This window comes from Nannospalax galili, unplaced genomic scaffold (assembly GCF_000622305.1).
Source record: "Nannospalax galili isolate Female #2095 unplaced genomic scaffold, S.galili_v1.0 scaffold356, whole genome shotgun sequence".
Classification (NCBI taxonomy): domain Eukaryota; kingdom Metazoa; phylum Chordata; class Mammalia; order Rodentia; family Spalacidae; genus Nannospalax; species Nannospalax galili.
This window is the reverse complement of record NW_008338126.1, coordinates 1,786,191-1,809,162: the sequence shown is the minus strand read 5'-3', so window position 1 is coordinate 1,809,162 and position 22,972 is coordinate 1,786,191. Positions and strand designations below refer to the sequence as shown.

The 22,972-nt window shown below is 42.5% G+C and overlaps 1 protein-coding gene across 1 annotated transcript in view; it reads right to left on the bottom strand.

Moving 5' to 3' along the window:
- Positions 1-21,124: 21,124 nt before the first annotated feature.
- The window catches only part of LOC103734122 (40S ribosomal protein S11-like), a 57,004-nt gene continuing 55,156 nt past the window's right edge, over positions 21,125-22,972 (bottom strand). Inside the window, 2 exon segments of the mRNA XM_017798121.1 lie at positions 21,125-21,252; positions 21,255-21,609. Of these exon segments, the coding sequence (XP_017653610.1) occupies positions 21,125-21,252; positions 21,255-21,609 (483 nt within the window).

The following is a 22,972-nucleotide window of genomic DNA, read 5'->3' as shown; positions in this document are numbered from 1 at the left end:
GAAAGCTGCGTTAATCTAAATGAAATATTGTTCATGCTAAAATTTTGAAATAAAATCTCTGAAAATCTGCGTTGGACCAGGGCACCATTTCTGCTCAGTTTTTGTCTTCCCTTCCTCTCTCCCTCCTGTCTACCTGTCCTTCCTTCCTAACTCCCTAAATCCCCTCCCCTCCCCTCCCCTTTCCTTTCTCTTTTGTTTGAAACAGAGTCTCAGGTAGCCCAGACTGGCTCACACTCACTATGTAGGTGGCCTTGACTCCTGATCCTCCTGTGTTTGCCTCTCGGTTGCCAAGATGATAGGCATGAGCTACCTGCTCAGCACTACTCACTCTTTCTCAATACTTGGGCCTTTCTTGACTTGCATAGACCTAGTGTTCATGCCGGATATCCAGTCCTTCCAGAACTTTTTATAATTCTGCAGCAAAAAACTGCACGATTGGCTAGGTGTTTCTTGAATAAATATTGTTATTTTCCTTGGGAATTTCATACAATGTATTTTGATCATATTCATCCCCAGCTCCTCCCCTTCACTCCTCCTACATTCACCCCTACCTTTCTACCTCCTGCCGACATCATGGCCTCTTTTAAAAAGTATTTTATTATTTATTATTTTTATTTTATATGTATATAGATCAGAAGAGGGCATTAGAGCTCCTGGACCTGGAGTTTCGAACAGTTGTTAGCCACCATGTGAGTGCTGGGAATTGAACCCAGGTCCTCTGGAAGAGCCACCAGTGTTCTTAACTGATGAGGTAACTCTCCAGCCCCACCTCCTTTTTTTTTTTCTTTTTTTCTTTTTTGTTAATAGCCCATTGACTCCAATTTGTGCTGTCCATAGACTTCTGAGTATGAGGTCATTCACTGGAGTATGGTCAACTTACCAGGGGCCACACCCTTAAAGAAAACTGACTCTCTTTCCCCAGAAGCCATCAACTGTCCATAGGTCAGTTAGGAGTAGGGGCTCAGAAACTCCTTTTTATTCCATGCTAGAATGTTGATTGACTTGATCTTGTGCAAGTCTTATGCAGACAGCCATAGCTACTGTGAGTTCATGAGCACAGCAGTCCTGTCAAATCCAGAGAAAATGGGTTTGCTCCAGTCCTTCCCAACCTCTGGTTCTTATAATCTTTGCGCCCCCTCTTCTGCAATGTTCTCTGAGCCTTGGAGAGGAGGTGTTCACATAGATGTCCCTTTTGCAGCTGAGCACCCACAGACATCTTCACTTTGACCTATTGTGAGTTTCTGCATTAACTACCATTTACTACCTGAAGAAATGACTCTGAAAAGGTCTGAGAACTGCACTAATGTATAGGCAGAGAGATATGAATTTAGAGGGCAGTTTGATACTTAAATCCATTTAGCAAACTAATAGCAATGGGTTTATCTCTGCGGCCTGTGAACCCCTTAACCTTAGGTTCTTTGCCAGATTTGCAGTACCAGGCACCTGTTTCCCCCGGTAGAACAGGCCTTAAATCCAATCAGAAAGCAGTTAGTTATCCCATAATGTTTGTGCCACTATTGCACCCACAGGCATGTCTTGCCACACCTGTCATTACTGCGATTTACATGGGTCACAGCTAGGTAAGACTTCTGATGCTGGTTTTCGCTCCAGGAGCCTACATAGTACCTTCCAGTGCTATGAGAGCTAACCAGCATGGAGGAAGCTTCATGGTCAGTACTGACTTGATTTTTCCATGTCCTGTGACCAATATATGTGGTGTCTTCAGCAATAGGGAAAAAGGGGAATAATGGTGAGGGATGTTTAAGTGGGAAGGGGATAGGAGGGTGTTGGGGGGGATAACTAAGGGTGTTTGAAAAGCCATATGGAAGCCTACTGTATTATAATTACACACACACACACACACACACACACACACACACACACACGGGTTTAATTGGAGTTGTCCTACATGGGATAATGCTCATCCTAGAAGCCATAGGTTGCCAAATAAAAAGTTCAATGCCAGGTGTTGGGTACCTCCCCTCAAATTGTTGGGCAGAAATTTCCCTGAGACCCCCCTCCCCAAATAATACAGGTTATTGCCATTGCTGTTGGTTGTCCATAAGAACTTGATAATTGAACAGGTTTTTAAAGGTCATAGAACCTAGCATTGCCCTTTATAAATGAAAAAAGTTAGGCTCAAAATAGTTGTTTCCCAAATCTCTCAGCTAGTAGTAGTAGTCAGAACAGGGCCAAGAGCCTGCTAGACTTTTTCTGAAGTAGAAAAGGACAGTACAACAGTGTTTTCCCAGTAGAACAACCGATGACACACGTAGAGAACAGTTTCCAAGACGTGTTCACAAGGTCTCATCAACAGGGTTTTGTGGCCATATTACTTGGCTTAGTTGGGATTTCATGATGCAAATTAGAAAATTGGAGACTCTGGAAAGTCCCTTGGGAAAGAATCTGTCTAACCAAGCATTTCTCAAAACATTTCATCATCTTCTCTTTTTCATAGAAAGTCTAATAACAGTACATATAATTAGTGTTCTGTGGTGATAATGGCACATTGATGAACACATAAATGCCATCTTTTGAGACGGGGCAGTCACAGACTAGGTCCTCTGCTACAGGTTATTTTTATCTTCCCAACGTCTTAGGAATAGGTATTGTCAAAAATAGCCCGTTTAAGCCAGGTATGGTAGCAGTACACACCTGTAATCCCAGCACTCAGGAGGAAGAGGAGGCAGGAAGATAGGAAGTTCAAGGTCCTCTTTTCCTCTTAGCTACACAGGAATCTTGAGGCCAGCCTAAATTTTTTTTTTTTAATGGAAGGGTCCTATTTTTTCTAGTAACTTGGAAATAATGAATAAGCAAGAGGTCCCCCTAGTGTTGGCAGCCCTGAACTCTAGAAGTTTATGGGATGGATCCTTGTCTAGAGACCCTTGTCTCTAGCTTCTGAGAATCTGACTTCTGCTCCAAATTCCCAGTCAGGATTATTGCTTTGAGCTTCTAAGGTCAGAGTTGTATGGTCATAAGCCTTCAGAAGTAGAGGCTTATGTCTCTTAACCTTTCAAAACTAGAGATTTAGAGCCGTAGATGCTCAAGTGAGAGGCCTTTTGCTCTAGGCTTTGAGTGTCAACAGCCCGGCATCTGGAAGCTAATGTTACACCTTGAGGTTCCTGTGTGTCAAGGCCTTCAGCTCTTAGCTGTCAATGGCTCTCTGGAATTTTTCTGGCAGTGAGGTCTGCAGATCTGCTGGGCTCTTTGAAGTCTGCAGTGGGGTCCTGGCTCTTCACATTTTCCTGCTTTCCACTAGTCTTAGCTCTCTACTTCTTACCTTCTGTCTTAGTTTGTCCTTTGCTGTGACAAAATACTCTGACCAATACCAACTTGGGGAGGAAAGGGTTTATTGAATTTACATCTCCCAGGTCCCAGTTCATCAGGGAGCCCAAGGTAGGAACTTGGGCCAGGAACCTGGAGGCAAGAGCTGGAGCACAGGCCATAGAGGAACGCTGCTTACTGGCTTGCTCCCCCATCCCTTGCTCAGCCTGCTTTCTTATGAGACACAGGCCCACCTGCCCAGGGGTGGCACCACCCACAGTGGGCTGGGCCCTCCCACATCACTCATCAAGAAGATGCCCCACCGACATGGCCACAGGCCAATCCAATAGAGGAAATTCCCCAACTGAGGCTCCCTCTACCCAGGTGTGTCAAGCTGACACCAAAGCTATCCAGCACAGCTTCTTAGTGCTTTCAAAGTCCCTCGTAGACTCCATAGTCTTACTGCCAACAACTGTCTGGATCTCTTCAGTTGCCTCTAAGCTGCTGCGTGAACCAAGAGCTAAAAAAAATCCCAGGAATGTATGGAGATCAGGCTGCACCCTACTCTAAGTTACTCCGCATTGTATAAAACAGTGGTTTTTCAAGCCATGCCTTCCCTTGAGAGACTCCATTTTCCAACCAGTTTTTCACTCCATTTTGATGGTGGAGGATGATTATATTCTTGGGTAGATTCACAAACAACACCAACTCTCTGACATCAACCATGCAACACAGACTGAAAAATGACTTATTCTTGGGAGCAGAAAGGGTTCTGCCTTATGAATTTATCAGGGTAATTTCAGTCTATAGGGGTACATGAGCATAATAAAATCATATCAAGGAGGGGCTGGAGAGATGGCTCAGTGGTTAAGAGCATTGGCTGCTCTTGCAGAGGACCCAGGTTCAATTCCCAACACCCACATGGTGGCTAACAACTGTCTGTAACTCCAATTCCAAGAGATCTGACTCCCTCTTCTGACCTACCTACATGCAGGCAATACACTCATACACAAAATAAAAATAATAAATAATAAATATATAAAATAAAATAATATCAAGGAAACCAGGCCTTAGAACTTACTAGACTGGCCAGATCAAGAAGAGGGTATAACTCTTTTACCTGGACCCCATAAAATGGTGGCTATCTAGCACCGAAATGGCACTGCCCCACTGACCTATCATCTGACACCCAGTGGGGGTGTCAAGGAGAGACAGACAGCTCTTGACTTTCACTGGCACTTCAGCTTGGTTTGGTCTCGCCTCCTGCTATAGATGCAGCCTCCTCAACTGCTGCCTGCTAGCACTGTTCCTACTCTGAACTCTATCCTCCCCATTCATCTCTGTGCTGACTGCATCTTCTCACTTAAGCCTGAGTCTTCCACATCCTGACAGCAGCTTCTTCCCTACAGCTGCTCTGGGTTTTTCTTATCAAAATAGACTATAAACATTTCTGTCAGCCCACTTCTGAAACCTCTTGAACTGTGCTGTAGCCTCTTTAACTTGAGTTCAATATGTAACTCATGTATAAATAGACAGATGTATTTGTTATGTGCTATGTGACATAAGAGTTAATATTTGTAATTAGGATTGGAATATAATAACTTGCGTTCACCTCGGCCAGTTTACCAAGGTAGGAGGGATTATCTGGCAAATTGCTGCCTTTGAAATCACTGCTTCTTTAAGTTTTTTTCCAATAAATGTGGACGGTGTGGAAAACCACAAATGTGTTCACCTATGTTCTGACACAGTGTGCTCACAAGTCCCTGTGGATTTATAGCTTTGGGAGTCACTTTCCAGCTGCCTCTAGCTGCTGCAATCAGGTGCCTAGGAATGGAAGCCCAGGGTTTCATCTGTTCTTAGTGTCACTACAGCAGCTCATTCCCACCTATGATGAAGACCACAAGGAGGCAATAAAAGACCATCCCGAAGGGACTTTAACTGGGACCTAGTGTTGTAGCACAGTGTGGAGGCAGTGCACAGGAGGGAAGCCTCTCAGACTGACTTAAGAAGGGTGAAAAGTCGCCTTCATGTAAAGATGGAAGACAGACATGGTATGCTTGTAAACAGCTTCTAGTTCCATCAATCACAAGCTCTCTGTGGAGTCACTGAGGATTCCCTTCCTGAGTGCCAATAGCTGCGGGGTGGGAGGGATCAGTTCACCAAGGCTTGTCACGTCAAAGTGAAGTCTCCCGAGGAGGTACAGGATGTCTGGACCCATTGTGACTGCAGCAAGCCCTCCTAAAGCAGAAGACTTTGCAACCAGAGAGGAGTTTCTCTGAGTGTTCCACACTCAAAGAAGCCAGTCTGTTAGGGCGACAGTATGGTCAGTTGCCAAAGCAGGGGCTGCTGAGTTGATAACTCCTCACTTGAGGTAAGAGACACGAGGGAAGGGTCTGCCCGCTGTTGGTCAAGTGGGCTACTGGCTTACTCTAAACAACTTTTAGAATTTAAACTATCAAAGGATGCCTGTAATAAAGATCTAACAGGAAATCGACATTCTCAGCAGCACGTAACAGTACTTAACTCCTATCCAAAGTCTCTTAGGAGAGCTGAGTCCCTCTGATCTGTGTCACTATTACTACCTCTATCCTACAGATGAGTTGGGGACTCTGGTTGCATGTGAAGTTGAACTGAAACTCACTTAAAGAAAAAAGGGCCGTTTTATTGCTTCATGTAACTGAGAAACTTAGAAAATTGAAACCAACACACTTTATTTTCTTATCTCTGCTTCCATGTTTCCTAGGTCCACTCATTCCTTTTACAGACATAGTCTCACAAGAATGAGGGCACCATTGTACAGTTTAGGGTCGCCACTCAGCAACCAGACAGGGAAGAATTGCTTCTGTCAGCTCTACTTAGCAAAATCCCGGAGAGGGCCTCTGATGGCCCAGCGAGGCTAGTTCCTTGCCACTCATATCCATGACTAGGAAAGTGTGGACTGTGATTGGTTTAGACTGATTCTCATGTCTTTATGTACAAGAAGACGGGTTTTCAAAAACCAGAAAGAGGCTCAGTCAACACAACAATCAGTCTGATGTCAGTACCATGTATCAGGTCACATATGAAGTGAAAGAAACTGAGTCTAAATGGCTTCAGACTCTATTTAATTTTCTCTGTAGATTCAATTGTTTATTGACTCAATAAGTATAGGCAGAGACTGGAGAGAGACTTCAGCAGTTAAGAGCGCTGGATGCTTTTGCGGAGGGACCGGGTTTGGTTCTTAGAACCCACATAGCAGCTACCAACTACCTGTATTGCACACATGAGTGTGTTTATATACATGCAGGCAAAACTCTCTTACACAAAAAGTAAAAATAAACATTTTTCCAGAAGCTATAGCCTCCACCCTTAAGGAAGTAATAGTCTGGCAGGACAGATGGAAACCCCTGTGGGAGGAGGAGTGAGAGGTACAGGAATCATAGCAGTCAGAGGAGAGGGAGATCATGGGAAGAGCATATGATGTTCTCTGGTGGTATGGGCATCTCAGAAAAATCTGAGTCCTGTGTGGTCTCTTTTTTTATGAGAGATCATGGGAAGAGCATATGATGTTCTCTGGTGGTATGGGCATCTCAGAAAAATCTTGAGTCCTGTGTGGTCTCTTTTTTTAATGAACACACACACACATGCACACACACACACACACACACACACACACACACAAACACCATGATTTAAATTTTTCATGAGTTTTTTTTTTTTGCTTGCATTTAAGGGTGTTCAACAATGGTTCTGGGAAGAGCATATGATGTTCTCTGGTGGTATGGGCATCTCAGAAAAATCTTGAGTCCTGTGTGGTCTCTTTTTTTAATGAACACACACACACATGCACACACACACACACACACACACACACACACACAAACACCATGATTTAAATTTTTCATGAGTTTTTTTTTTTTGCTTGCATTTAAGGGTGTTCAACAATGGTTCTTCAAGGTACATAAAACTAAATAGATAGTTCAAAGATCTAGCCTTGCTACAGAAAATTGGTATATCAGCAGCAAAGTGGTCACTCTCAGATGTGAACCTTTCAATATTAACAAGGAAGGTCTAGGAAGCCCAAATTATGTAGCATAAAGAAATAGTGTCTTCCTTGGAGCACACTGAAGCAGAAGTAAATGGTGCTTGCTAAAATGGGGCAGTCACAATAGAATGAGAGTTATGTGTAGAAGTTACCAGTTATCATTACTCTTCTTACTATAAATAATAGAATCATACTGATCTGGTCTGACCTCATTTAAAAGAAAAGGAAACATTGAGAGACTAAAAGGGACTTACTCAAGAACACTAAGTTAAATCTATTTGCACCTGAGCTAAACAAGGGTCATCACATACAATTGTCTTATGTTTTCTTCATTCCATCTCATCACACAGTAACACCATAAACAGACAGTAAACACACACAGGATAAATGTAAATAATGCCACCCACTTGCTGCAATGCCCATCCCACTTTATGGTAACAACTGTTTCGTTTCCCTATAGGCTGTAAACTATATGAGAGTAGAAACTGTCCCTGCTTATAAATTCACTGCTACAGCCAGGCGCGGTGGTGTATGCCTGTGACCTTGGCACTTGGGAGGTTGAGGCAAAAGAAGGATCGTAATTCTAGACCAGTTTGGGCTAGCTAGTGAGACTGTCTCAAAAGTTAATGTCTACCACAGTAAAGTGGCAGGAATCTCACTTTTGTACACAGCACGTTCTTTACTGTTTAAATAATGTCTTTAATGTCTTTAATAATGACCTGTCACCTGTCCTCCCTCGTCACTGTCTCTTCACCTGGTTCTCCCGACTCATGCCTGGGAAGCCTTCACCTTCCATGTGTGATGAAGACCCAGTGATTTTTAACTCTTGGCTGCACTGGTGCTGCTGAGTACATCTTGGAAGTACTGTTCTCCCCTTCCTTCCCTCCTGAATCTCAACAGGAGAGACCTCATGAGACCCCCGGAAACATCTGGCTGAATGAGGACCAGCTTCCACACAAAGTGCCAACACCTTCCTGTCCCTAATGGACATTATCACCCACACCTGAAGGGCACAGCACTTTTCTTAATTTCCTTGAGACTCAGGCCAATTTTGATAAAGGGAAAGGTGCTCCTTGGTGTTTGTCAGACAAACTGAAAGTTCTCAGATGCTTGGCAGCAGGCAAAGAGATCACATCTATCAGCAAGCAGCTTCTCCAAGCAGGAAGTTGTGTGGTGTAGAAAGGTAAGTACGCAAACCTTTGCAAATTTACACCGAAATCAATTTTTCAAGGTCCACATAACTGTGACTGCCAAATCTTCCTTTAAAGCATAAAGTGTGACTAAGCATGATAAATTATACATTCTTTAAATGTCATCCATCAGCGTGTTGCTGCGAAACTTAAAGAAAATGAAGTTTGAAAAGCATCCGGTATTATGCTCAGTAAGACACTTCTTTCCTCATTTCCTGTCCTGGCTCTCAGGGGAGAAGAAACCAGAACAGATGAAACTCCTATGTAAATGAAGCAAGAGTGACTTTACTGTAATAAACACAAATCTCGACATAAGACATTAAAGCAACAAGAGCTTTTCATTCCTCACATAGCTCAAAGTCTGGTGTTGGGAGCTGCTGCTTCTGTTTTCGTTTGGGAGCTCACTCAACTCACCGTCAGTAGACCTTCAATTTTTTTGGCTTTTCCCCTCGTGCCTATTGCCTCATGGTGTCAAAATAGCTATCACAACTCCAGACATCACATTCATATCTAAGTCAGGGAGGAAGGACAAGAGATTGATCATGTTTTGTTTGTTTAGGGGGCTCTTTTTTGGTGGTGGTAGTGATGGTAAACCTGGGGCATCACTTGTCACTCATGCTACGCAAGCATTCTATCATGGAGCTATAGCCCTGTGTGTGTGTGTGTGTGTGTGTGTGTGTGGTCCTGTGTACCTGTATCTGTATGTGTGTGGAGGTCAACATTAGGTTTCTTCTTCAACTGTTCTCTACCTTATTTTCTGAGATGGTCTCATGAACCTGGAGCTCCCTGATTTGGCTAGACTGGCTGGCCAGCTAATTCTAGTGTTTCTCTTATCTCTGCTTCCTCAGAACTGGGGCTACAGGTGCACACAACTGACTTTCTTTTTTACGTGTGGGTGTTGGGAATCAAACTTAGGCTCTCATGCTTGTACAGCAAGAGCTTTACAAACTAAGCTGTCTACCCAGCATCCCCAGGCTTCTTTTTATTTTTTATTTTGAGACAGGGTCTCACTTGAACTTGCTCAGTAGCCTAGGCAGTCCTTGAATTTGCAATCCTCCTGCCTCAACCTCCCTAATAGCTAGGATTTCGGGCCTGTGCCATAAAGCTGACTTCCCTTAGCACTTTTTATGTTTTGTTGGCAACTCAGCCTCACTGAAAGTGAGGAAATGAGTGTTTATTTTTCCAGCCTCTACCAGAGGCTTACAAGGGAGAAGATGGCAAGGAGGTGTCCTGGCTCAGCTGATTGCTAATCTTATTGGTAAAACCTTCACTGTGAACTTGACTTGTTTTGTGGAGCTAGAGAAGGCATTGGATCTATCAGCAAGATTTGACTTTACTTTCTCCCTTTACCTAAGTAAAGACCTTGCTTATCACAGTTGATTCCTGTCTGGGAGACATGGATCTAGTAAGTTGTATAGTCAGTGAGGTATTAAAGGTTGCTTATACAATCTTGGTAGAATTTCGTAAACCAGTGTATAAGCTCAGCCAGTATTAAGAATTATAATTAAAGTACACACATCCAAAAATATAAATTCTGAAACGTTATCACCTCCTACCAGTTCAGAACATCTACAATAGATCAGGTTCTGAGTTTAACTAAGGGATGTAAAATGTTGTCTATTCTCAAGGGGTGTTCAATTACATTGGAATATTCACAGAAAAAGAGTTGTGTGTCTTACTAAACCTGCTCTGATGCTATTTATGACTACTGTATCTATATGGTATTTTTAAAATGTGCTGCTTATTTCTTCCCCTCTATGTTCAGTGATAGAATTTTGAGAGCTTTAAATTGACCACAAACGTATTTACCCCACAGAAATCAGATAGTGCTATAAACCTCTTTTTCTTCTTATTTGAGAGAGTCAGTTGGTAAATTCACTAGCATACCACTGTGCCCAGTTCTAGAAAACAATGACTTGGAGAGAGGATGAAAAGGCACGAACATTTAGAGGAAGTAGGTAGGCAAGACAAAGCCACCTTCAGATCCCTTGCAGAGAAACTGCAGAGAAATGGTTCCTTGTGCACACTAACACAATAGAATGTCTCCTATAGGGGCCTTCTCTTTGCAAGGATACAAAAAGAAGTGCAATTTCTTCAGCTCCTGTCACTGAACAATCAGTCCCACACAATCCTGTTTTCCTTTATTGCCACCACCATCGATACTAACAGTTCAGAACATCTACAATAGATCAGGTTCTGAGTTTAACTAAGGGATGTAAAATGTTCTCTGTTCTCAAGGGGCGTTCAATTACATTGGAATATTCACAGAAAAAGGAGTTGTTTATTTTAGATGCTTCATATAGTCTCTTCACAGCACTCATCTTGATTTATACTTACATACGTGTATACTTACATATATGTATATTTGTGTGAACTTTGTTTAATGCTTCTCTTTTATTCACAGCTGTGTTCCTGTATTTGCAGTGTCTGACAGATAATAGGCACTCAGTTGATATTGGTTGAATGCACAAATGAAATGATTGGTATGGGCAAAAATGGTTGGGAGAAAGGAACGTCAACGACTAGAGTGGTTGAAAACGCTTTAAGGAAGGACTGGAGAGATGGCTCAGTAGTTAAGAGCCCTGGCGGCTCTTGCAGAGGACCTGGGTTTGGTTCCCAGCACCCACATGGTGCCTGACAACCGTCTGTAACTCCAGTTTCAGGGGGTCTGATGCCCTCTTCTGGCCTCTGTATAACACAAGTGCACTTTTATACAGGCAGGCAAAGCACTCATACACACAAAACAAATAAAAAAAAAGAAATGCTTTAAGGAGGTGTTGGGTCTTGGGTAGGATCCTGAAGGAAGTGTAAATCAAGTACAGGTACATTCAACACAAGTCTTGTGTGATTCGATTGGAAAGTTTATTCCCTTTTGCAAACCAACAGTGGAGCTCTTGGCTTAGGTTTACAGGGTAATAATCATTTGAACTACGGTGTTACCTGGATGCTAAGGAGGCAGACACAACTTGAGAAGTGGATACGAATGCATCTCTCAACTCTCATCAGCAAAGCTTCCTCATGCAACAGAGGGGGAAGAACACAAAAGGCCACGACTGGCCAAAGTGTAGAGAATAAGAGTCTGTAGAATGTGGGTTACTGGACAGGACTCCAGTATTAAACTTCATCCACCCAGGGCTCAGGAACCATTATAGAAGAAGGAATGGAAAGATTGTAAGAGCCAGGAGCAAGGTGTGTGACTGTAAGGAAACAGAATCTTCCAGGTTCCAGGGACCTTGCTCATATGAACTTACAACAATGGTGACAGCCTGAACAAGACCCATGCAAACTCAGTCAGGCAAATACCAGCATAGAAGTGGGGAAGTGGGTAGTAGGTCACAACTTTGGCGAGGAACTATTGGCAGTTGATCACTGCTGGGTGAGGGAAAAGTTGATATTCTTTAAGGGAGTGATGCCAGATAGGCTGAACAGGCTCCAGTGCATGAACTCACACTGAGGAACATCTTGGTTCAGAAACTTGATAAGCCTTAACATATATGACAAAATGCATGAAGTCTTGTGGTTGGGCTCTGGGGGGAGGTAGAGATAGAGAAAGGAAGGCTAAATAGGATTAAGATGTATTGTATGAAATCCACAAAAACTCAACAAGAATGTATTAAATGAAACAACTTGAGAAGTGTTATGGTTTTAACATGAACTGTTCCAGCAGGCTTGTGTGGTTGAATACTTGGTCCTCCAGCTCATGGTGCCATTTAGGGAGGTTGTGGAACCTTTTGTAGGTGGGACTTGACTGGAGGAAGTGGGTTGCTGAGGGGCAGGCCTTGAGGTTTATAAACTTCTTTAAATTTATTTTTTAAACTTATTTTTACTTTTTATTTTGTGTGTATGAGTGTTATACCTACTTTTTATTTTGTGTGTATGAGTGCCCAAGGACAGAAAAGGGCTTCAGATCCCTTGGAACTGGAGTTATAGATGGTTGTTAGCCATTGGGTGCTGGGATTTGAACCGGGGTCTTCTGCAAGAATAGTCAGTACACTTAATTGCTGAGCATTTCTCCAGCCCCGACGTTTATAAACTTTATAAAGCCTAGCCCTACTTCCTGTTCTGCCTTTGTTCCCTGGTTCACTGAGATGTGAAGAGGTGAGCAGTCCCAGCAGGGCCATGCCTACCCTGCTGTGGTGAGCCATACCCTCAAATCACGAGCCAAAATAAACCTTTCCTCTCTCAAGTCTTCCTAGTATTTGGTCATGGCAGTGTGAAAAATTACTGATATAATAAGCAAATGCAGATTGAAGCTGAGATGGGAAAAGTAAGCTCAACGAAAAGAACAATAGCTATTTGGATCTCTCACCTCCTCAGAGAAGCTCCCCCTTAGTCATTCCCTAAAGCATTCCCTTCACTGTTTGTCAGTCACAGCTCATTTCCCCACTAGTGTCTGCCCCGATTTGAATGTGTCTTTCCTTTTTGTCGATTAGTTGTCTTCCTCTCTGAGAATCTAGGCTGTGTTAGAACTAGGCCATGCTGTCTTATTCACAGAATTATTTCCAGTGGGTTAGACTATGCCCAGTGCTGGGCTCCAGGGAACCTCTCCCTGACTATATAATAACCATTAGTTTCCATCTTTCTGTGGGTTCAGAACAGTTTTATGCATGTAATAAAGGGGCAGAACACAAGTGAAAACATTATCTTTATTACTGGTAGGGGTTAGTTTGTAAGTGTATTTTAAAAAATTTTTTACTTATATTTTTGCGCATGAGTGTTTTGCCTGCATGTATGTTAAGTGCACCCCAAGCGTGCAGTTCCTGCAGAGGCCAGAAGAGGGTGTTGGATCCCCTGGAACTGGAGTTACCAATAGTTGTTAGCTGCCACGTGAGTGCTGAGAATTGAACCCTGCTTCTCTGAAAGAGCAAACAGTGCTCTTAACCACTGAGCCATCTCTCCAGCCCCTGTAAGTATATTTTTGATAATGGTCATTGGCGAATCAAGCAGCCTTCCCCATCTGGCCCCCAAGCAACTCTAGATCTGATTAATCTTTCTTTCACCAATGCATGGATCATAGGTATGTGTTAATTATTCTGTGGATGATTGGGTTGGGGGGAGAAAGGTTGAGATGAATTCCTGAATCATCACCTCTGGGGGAACTCCAGAAAAAGGCACAGAAGTAAGCCTGCTGATTTAAAGATGCAGGTTTCCCTGGAGAATGGGGTGGGGTGGGTAAGACACAGGTAGGAGGAGCCTGGAGAGAATCTCTAGTGCTAGACTGAGGCACCTGGCAGATATCCAAGTGGATACAGGAAATGAGTGTACATCTTACACCTCCATCTGTTCATTCACTTGGGTGCTACTTTTACTATTTGGGGGGAGGTGTAAGTGATTGCTTTTTCTATGACTAAGCTTACTTCACTACTTAACACAGATACAGTATGAAGCAATCCATCAGCCTTAATAGAGTTTATGTCTTTACTACAACTGTCTTGTCTCAAAAATAAATAAATAAATAAATAAAATTGCACCTAACATGTCTACTTGTCAGTTTCTATAAAGTGCCATATTAATCAGAAGTGGAACTAAAAAGAAAGATAAGCCATCGCTTACAAACCATCACCCATGTTTCCTTTAGCAGAAAATAAAAGTTTCAAGAGTTGACAGGATTGTCTGGAACAGTCTGGCTATAGCTATGAATAAAAAACAAAAAAAGGCCACTGTCAGCAGACTCAGAGGAGAGCACAGAATGTGGGCCACACAGTATATGGGTCATACCAGAGACGGAGGGAGCACAGCAATCCCAGAAAGAAACTTTCAAGAAAGATTAAGCCCTGTTTCAATCCAACTTTCTTTGATGATTCCCCATTCCCTCTCTCTTCTAAATATTTTTTATCTATCTGTCTATCTATCATCTATCTATCATCTATCCATCCATCTTTTTTCTTTTCTGTCTCTCTGGTTTGGCTCATGCCTACAAGGCAAAATTAAGTCTACCTGTATGTGAGGTAGGGCGTAGGGGCATAATGGTATGAGAGATTGCTGTCTGTAAAACCAAAGATACTTTCTTTTTAACTTAAACTTTAAAAATTTACCTACAATTTATTCATTTATTATTTGTGTGTGTGTGTGTGTGTGTGTGTGTGTGTGTGTGTATGTGTTACGGTGTTCATGTGAAGGTGGCCAGAGGACAACTTTCAGGAGTCACTTCTCTCCTTCTACCATGTGGGTCCTGGGGATTGAACTCAGGTCATTAGGCAAGCACCTTTACCCACTGAGCCTTCTTGCCTGCCCACTGTTATGGCATCACTTTAGGATTTGAAGAGTTGGAATTGTTCACAAGCAGGTTGGTGTGTCAGTATTTCTCTTTGCTTTGCTGTGGAAGAAGAGATGGTACCAAACAGCATATAAGATAGAAAAAAGATGATGAAGACAGTTATTTATTTCAAGATTTGATTTAAAGCCTGTTTATAAGAACCAACTCATTGAAATGAACATGCCTTTCCATGTTGGTCTGTGCTGCTGAGTGGGACAGAAAAAAATGTCACTAACTGCAGTTTGAAACTGTGTTTAGTCAGGAATTCACCCACACTGATGGAAAAAGTATGACTGGTACCCTACAGTCCTCAAGGAAGTGCTTTAAAGACAAAGTCAGGCGTTACACCACATCTCTGTAATTCTAGCACTTGGGAGGTTGAGGCAGGAGGACTGAGTGTTCAAGGCCAGCCTGGGTTGCACAGTGAGTTCCAAGTCAGCCTGCAACCTGCTTGAAAAAAAACCGAAACAACAAAATTCAAGCCATCAAAGCTAACCTAACAAACAGCAAAACTAAAATGAAAACAAAACCTTAAAAAGAGTTACAGGACAGAAAATATGAGTCTTGCTGGACTGGGTGCAAGCTCACTGCTGTGTATTGATTGTTGTTTGGTTCACATTGCCGTTTGGCGTTTTGACTTTCCATCCCTTGTCTCCTAAGTGAAACGTGGGACAGGTGGTGTATAAATCAGGGTCCTTCGACTCAAATAGAATGGGAAGGGCTTTGTATAGCTAGCTGTAAGGGTGGCCTAAGAACCAGAGCCGTGGAAGGACAAGCCAGAGAGGGAGAAGTTTTTGCACCTGCTGACTAAATAAGGGCCTGGGGGAGCTGGGGTCATGGAGGAGTCACCCAGCAGGGACTAAGGTATCTGAAGGATGCCCGAGAAGATGCTGTCCCTAGAGCCCTGTTGGTGCAGCATGTGGGGTGCTGAAGTACCTTGACATAGTTTTCTAGCCAGTGCCTCTCCTTAGGAATCCTGAGGGTTAGGGGGCCTGGGAGCTATGGCCCCTAGCAGTTAGCTCCTTGGAACCCTGAGAAAGGCACAGAAAGGAAGACAGCATTCCTGGAGGTGGGAGGAATGGCAAAGAAGTGATTGTTGCTCGTCAGCCTCAGTCACTTGCCAGTCCAGGTGAAAGAAAGATTTCATTCAAGACAGAAGGTAAAAGTGGATGGGAAAATTCATGGTCACTTTATGTCCCATCAAGATCAGTGGAAGTGCCCAGGCCCAGGCTACTCGAGGAATGAAAGCAGAGATCACACACACTCTTCCTCTGGTCTCTGGAGGCAGCAGGCAGCCCAGATCTGAAGCAACTGTCCAAGTCTGGCACAATTTTTGGACCACTCCTGCCTGAATGCCGCTGTATTTTGTAAGGAGCTTTGCTCCTTTGTAAGGCGAAAGTTGATTTAAGTAAAAGCCAAAGAGCTGACTTAGCTTGCCAGGTCTTCTACTCCCAAGGGTGAACCTATGTCACAGAGCACCCTCATACTGGATGCTCCAGCCAGGGCCCCAAAATTTATTTAAAAAGCATCCTTGTGAAGACATGGTTTATCTTTATGGATGAATGCACAAGTGAGTGAGATTTGATGGAAGGAGAAAAGGTTTCTTTCAGAGGGCTTGTTTCTAAATGATTTTGCTGCTTTTTAGCCATTAATTCATTCTATAAATATTTATTGAGAAAAACAGATGGCTCAACTCTAGCACATCCCGACGTGTACAATGTCATACCTCTTTAGGCTCTACACTTGGCGCAAGAGAGGAGCAGATAGGTGACATACCCAGTACAACACTGGGAGTCTTCAGCAGACACGGTCTAAGTGCCGACGTTCAGAGGAGCAAGTGTGAATGTTGCCTCTGCCAGTGTAAGGAGGCTAGAATGCCCACAGCATCTATTACTTGAACTAAGTCATAAAATTACAACTCTTGCAGAGGACCTGAGTTTGGTTCCCAGCACCCATATAGCAGCTTACAACTGGAATCTATAATTCCAGTTTCAGAGGATTTAATGCCCTCTTGTGGACTCCCTGATCACTCACATGCATGTATGAATATACAAACAGACACACGCAGAGACATAAATTTTAAAAAATTTATAGACGAAATCTGTAGAACAATAATATGTCTTGAGATGGAGGTGGTGTTAACTTTATACCTTAACAATTTTCAGTCCAATGTTTTCTTTTTTTTTTTTTTGGTCTTTTTGAGACAGGGTCTCCCTCTAGCCCCAGCTGTCCTGGAACTCACTATGTAGACCAGGCTGGCTTTGAACTCACAGAGATCTGCTGCCTCTGCCTCCCGAGTGCTGGGACTAAAGGCGTGCGCCACCACGCCCGGCTTATTTTATAGAAAACTTACAATCACTTTCTTCCTGTAGGTGCTTTTCAAACATTTAAGAATGTTCAAAGATGGGCTGGAGAGATGGCTGGACAATTAAAAACGCTTGCTGCTCTTGCAGAGGACCCTGGCTCAGTCCTCAGCACCTATGTGATGGCTTATGATCACCTATATCTGATCCTGTTTTCTGGCCTCTGCAGACATCATGCATGCATGTGGTACACATGTGGTACATGTAAGCAAGCACTCATACACACGAAATGAAAATAAATAAATCTTTTATTTGACCTCCTAGGAGGTCATGCTCTCCTCCTGCTCATTCGTCTTCTCTCAGTTTACTGCATCCTCATCAACATTAACATTAACACTGGCTCCAGGTTTCTAGAGCAACTGGCAACTCTTCAATACTCAGCTTGCTGAGCTCTCTTTTGCAGTGTGCTTTGGAGACTGTCAACATTAGCTCTTCTTTAAAACACTTGCTGCCTTTGGCCTTGGTGAGACTTGCTCCTGCTTTTCTTTTTAGAATCCATTATTTTTAGTTTATGTGTATGAGGGTATTGCCTACATGCGTATAAGGGCACCCATGCCATGCAATGTCCCTGAAGGTCAGAAGGAGGCATCAGATTCCCCTGGAACTGGAGTTACAGGATGGTTGTTAGCTGCCATGTGGGTGCTAGGAATTGAACAAGAGCAGCCAGTGCTCTTAACTGCCGAGCCAACTCTTCAGGCCCCTTGTCCTGCTTTCCTTCCTTTCCTCTGGTTACTTCTTTGTATTGTTTGCAGAATTACCTTCCTCTTATGACCACTAAATTTAGCTCCTGAAGAGTTTTTCCTGACTTTCTCTTTGCCTTTGATACTCTCTCCAAGTCAACTCATCCCCATTTGGGTCTTCAGTGACGACCTGTACTTCAATTCAACTTTATAATTTTGGTCTACTTCTCTCTTTTGAGGCTCAGGTTAAAATATAACGAAATCCCCATAAGAATGTCTAAAAGGTATCACCCCGAACTCAACTTATTTAAAGTCAAACCTATGTTGTCCTATCTCAAAACTGGCCTTTCTTTGGTGGAAAAACTCCATCTATACAAAATGTATAGATGTATATGTATATTTATACGAAGTGAAATTTTATTCTTAATACCTTCTCTCTAGTCTCCCCAAACTCAATTTATTCTATGTATCTTTCTGGTCTGCCTGTAACTCCCTGAATCTACCACTCTTTCTTAAATTTAAGCTGCCACTGACTTCCCTTGTGCTCTGGCAGTAACCTGCTAACTGGTTTGCATATGCATATGCTTGCTGATAAATTCTCCATGGCACCACTCCAGTGATCACTTCAGAATATAGCATAACTAGGGCTGGAGAGATGATTCAGCAGTGAAGAGCACTTACTCCTCTAGCAGAGGACCCAAATCTGAGTCTTAGCACCTGCATCAGGTGGCTCATAAACACCTATAACTCCATCTCTAAAGGATCTGATGTCCTTTTCTGGCCTCTGTTGGTACCTGCACACATTCACATGTATACACACACAGACCTATGTAAATTAAAGATAAATAAGGAAACAAGGCCTCCACCATCACCTGAGGACTACACATCCTGTGTGCAACCCTAGATAGAAACTCCCACTCCTGCCTTGACTCCACCCCTGCTGCCTGAAGACCTATGTCCTGAGCACCTCCTCCAGGTATTGTCCCTCACCCCACTGTGACTTCATCCCTACCATCTGAGATCCATTGTCCTAAGGCCCCACCCCAGGTAGCCACATCCCTCATGCCTTAGGCCTGCCACTATGAACTCTTCCTCCCAGGTGGGTCCTGTGCACCTCCCCAAAGTAGCACCACCCACTTCCACTATGACCCCAGCCCCTATCACCTAAAGATTACCTGTAAAAACCTGTGAACCTTCTATAGATTTCAGAGGATCTCCAGCATGAATCTTGTAACTGTACAGAAGGTTTGCTCCTATGCTCAGAACTTACTCCTAGCCCTAGCTGAGCTGGGACCACTTCTGATACCCCATTTGCACATCAGTACTGAACAGTCCCAAGACTGAACTTTAAGCACTATTCAGCTAGTCCATAAACTGACAAATTGAGGTAAAAGCAAACAGAGATATAAATGCCCATATAGCAAAAGTGGGACAAATATCCACACCAAGAAACACTACAAATGACCCAACTCCAGATGCCTAGGGCCCATGGCAAAAACACAAAAAACATGAATAACCAAGATAATATGTCTCCCCCCCAAATGAATACTCCCATAGTAGTATTCTTAGAGAAAAGCAGCTTAGATGACACACAAGACATATCAAAACATCAATTACAAGTATGCTTGAGGAACTCAAAGAGGGTCTGAATACACGTTGGAATGAAGACCACAGAAGCATGAACAGATGAACGAAATAAAACAAGTCAAGAAACGAAAACAGAATTTTCTTTTCGAGGCAGGCTCTCCCTGTAGTCCCATTGGCCTAGAACTCACTCTGTAGACCAGGTTGATCTCGATCTCACAGAGATCCACCTGCCTCTGCCTCCCAAGTGCTGGGATTAAAAGCATGCACCACCATGCCTGGCAAAAATAGAATTTAACAAAGAGATAGAATTACTGAAGAAAACTGAAGTAAAACTTGAAATGGAAAACTCAGCAAGTCAAATAAAAAGCTCAGTGGAAAGCCTCACCAATAGAATGGGTCAAGAGGAAGAGAGAAAACCAGGGCTTGAAGACAGGGTAGAGGAACTGGATCACTCAACCAAAGAAAATGCTAAATCAAAAAACAAAAACAAAAACAAAAACAAAAAAACATTGATGGACCATACAGGAACTTTGGAACATTATAAAAAGACCAAACCTACAAATCATACGTACAGAAAAGGGGAAGAAACCCAAGCTAAGGCACAGAAAATATTTTTAACAAAATCGTAGAAGAAAATTTCCCAAATCTATCTATCAAGCTGCAAGAGGTATTCAGAATACCAAGTAGACAGGACCAGAAAAGAAATTCTCCACATCATATAAAAGTCAAAACACTAAATGTTCAGAACAAAGTAAGTATATTGGAAGCTTCCAGAGAGAAAGGCCAAGTCACATATAAAAGTAGGGCCATCAGAATAACAGCTAATTTGTCAATGGAGACTTTAAAATTCAGAAGGCCTTGGACTGGTGTTCTACAAGTTCTAAAAGACCATAGATGCCAACCCAGGCTACTATACCCAGCAAAACTATCAGTCATAATCAAAGGAGAAAGAAAAAATTTCCATGATAAAAACAGATTGAATGTGGGACTGGAGTGATGGCTCAGGGTTAAGAGTATGGCCTGCTCTTGCAGAGGACCCAGATTTGGTTCCCAGCACCCACATAGCAGCAAACAACCATCTGTAACTCCAGTTCCAGGGGATCCAATGCCCTCTTCTGATCTCTGTAGGTATTGCAGGACACAAGTACACTTACATACAAGCCAGCAATACACTCATACCCATAAAATAAAAATAATAAATAAAATATTAAAGAAAACAGATTAAAGGAACAGAGATCTAAATGCCTATTAAGATCTTTATGACCACTAAGCTATATCTACAGGGGATATTGGAAGGAATACTTTGGTCTGAAGATAAGAATAAACACACCCAAAAGGGTGCAGGAAATAGACAATTCCAAAACAGTCAAAAAAGGTCTATGAAAGAACCACCATCCCAGCAAAATGATAGAAATTAGTATACATTGTTCAATAGCAACTCTTAATACTAATGGTCTCAATTTCCCAATAAAGACACACAAACTAACAGCCTGGATTATATGACAAAATTTATCTTTTTTCTGCTTCCAAGAGGCATATTTCACTAACAATAAATACCATTTTAGGGTAAAAGGATGGGAAAATATATTCCAAGCAAATGGAACTAAGAAACAAGCATATGTGGCTATTTGATATCTGACAAAACAAATTTCAAATCAAAGCTGGCCAGAAGAGGTAATGACGGTCACTTTATTCTTTTTTTTTTTTTTTTTTTTTTAAAGCTCAAAATGACTTTATTGTTGGGGAAGCCCTGCAGCCGCTCAGAACTTCTGGAACTGCTTCTTGGTGCCGGCGGCCTTGGTGACCTTGAGCGCGTTGGAGCGCATGGTCTTGCTCAGGGGCCTGCACTCACCCACAGTGACGATGTCACCTATCTGTACGTCCTTGAACAGGGGGACAGGTGCACGGATGTGTTCTTGTGGCGTTTCTTGAACCGATTGTACTTTCGGATGTAGTGGAGATAGTCCCGGCGGACAACAATGGTCCTCTGCATCTTCATCTTGGTCACCACACCAGACAGGATCCGACCCCGGATGGAGACGTTACCGGTGAAGGGACATTTCTTGTCTATGTAAGTGCCCTCGATGGCCTCTTTGGGTGTCTGGAAGCCTAGACCGATGTTCTTGTACCTGGGGAGCTTCTCCTTGCCAGTTTCTCCCAGCAGGACCCTCTTCTTGTTTTGAAAGATGGTGGGCTGCTTTTGGTAAGCCCGCTCGGTCTGAAAGTCCGCTATCTTCCCAGCAGCCTGAGGAAAAGAGCAGGGCAGCCCAACCCCTTATTCTTTTTTTTTTGTTTTTGTTGTTGTTCTTTTAGAGACAGGGTCTCCCTGTAGCTCCAGCTGGCCTGGAACACACTGTGTAGACCAGGCTGATCTCGAACTCACAGAGATCCATCTGCTTCTGTCTTCCAGAGGATATTACAATGCTAAACAAATATGCACCAACACAGATGCACCCAACTTCATAAAAAATACTATTTGATCTGGCTGGGCTTGGTGGTGCATGCCTTTAATCCCAGCACTTGGGGGGCAGTGACAGGCAGATCTCTGTGAGTTGGAGGCCCGCCTGGTCTACCTAGTGAGTTCCAGGACAGCTGGGGCTACAGGAAGACCCTGTCTCAAAAAAGACCAAAAAAAAAAAAAATACCATTTGATCTAAAACCACAGATTAATCCCAACACAATAATTGTGGATGACTTTAGTACCCAACACTCACCAATAGACAGGTCATCTAGACAAAAAGTAAATAGAGAAACATTGAAGATAAATGACAACATAAATGAAATGGGCCTTATAGACATCTACAGACCATTCCACCCAAACACTAAAGAACACACATTTTTCTCAGAAGCCTATGGAATTTTGTCCAAAATTGACCACATATTAGGACCCAAAGCAAGTCTCAACAAATAGGAAAATTGAAATAATATCCTGCATTCTAGTTGACCACAAAGAAATAAAGCTGGATTTCAACAGCAATAGAAACGACAAGAAATACACAACCTCATGGAAACTAAACAACACACTACTGAATGACAATTGATGAAAGAAGAAATCAAGCAAGAAATTAAAATATTCCTAGGGTTGAAAGAAAATGAAATCACAACGTACCAAATACCACAAATACCAAAATTTATGGGACCCAATGAAAGCAGTCCTAAGAGGAAAGTTTATAGCACTAAGTGCCTACATAAAACATTGAGAGATCTTGGTTTAATACATTAATGATACACCTAACTGCCTTGGAAAAATCAAGAGCAAACAACTCCCTCAAACAATAGACAGGAAGAGATAAAAATCAGGGATGAAATTAATGAAAGAGAAACAAACAAAAATAATACAAAGAATTAATGAAATGAAGAGTTGGTTCTTTGAAAAGAGTAACAGGATTGATAAACTTGTAGCCAAATTAACCAAAAGAAAGAGAAACAAGACTCAAATTAATAAAATTAGAGATGAAGAGAGAGACATCACAACAGACCCTGAGGAAACTCAGAATCATAAAGACATAATTTTAAAAAATGTATATTCCACTAAACTAGAAAATTTAAGAGAAGTGGCTAACTCTCTAAATATGTACCACCAACCAAAATTAAATCAAAATGATATG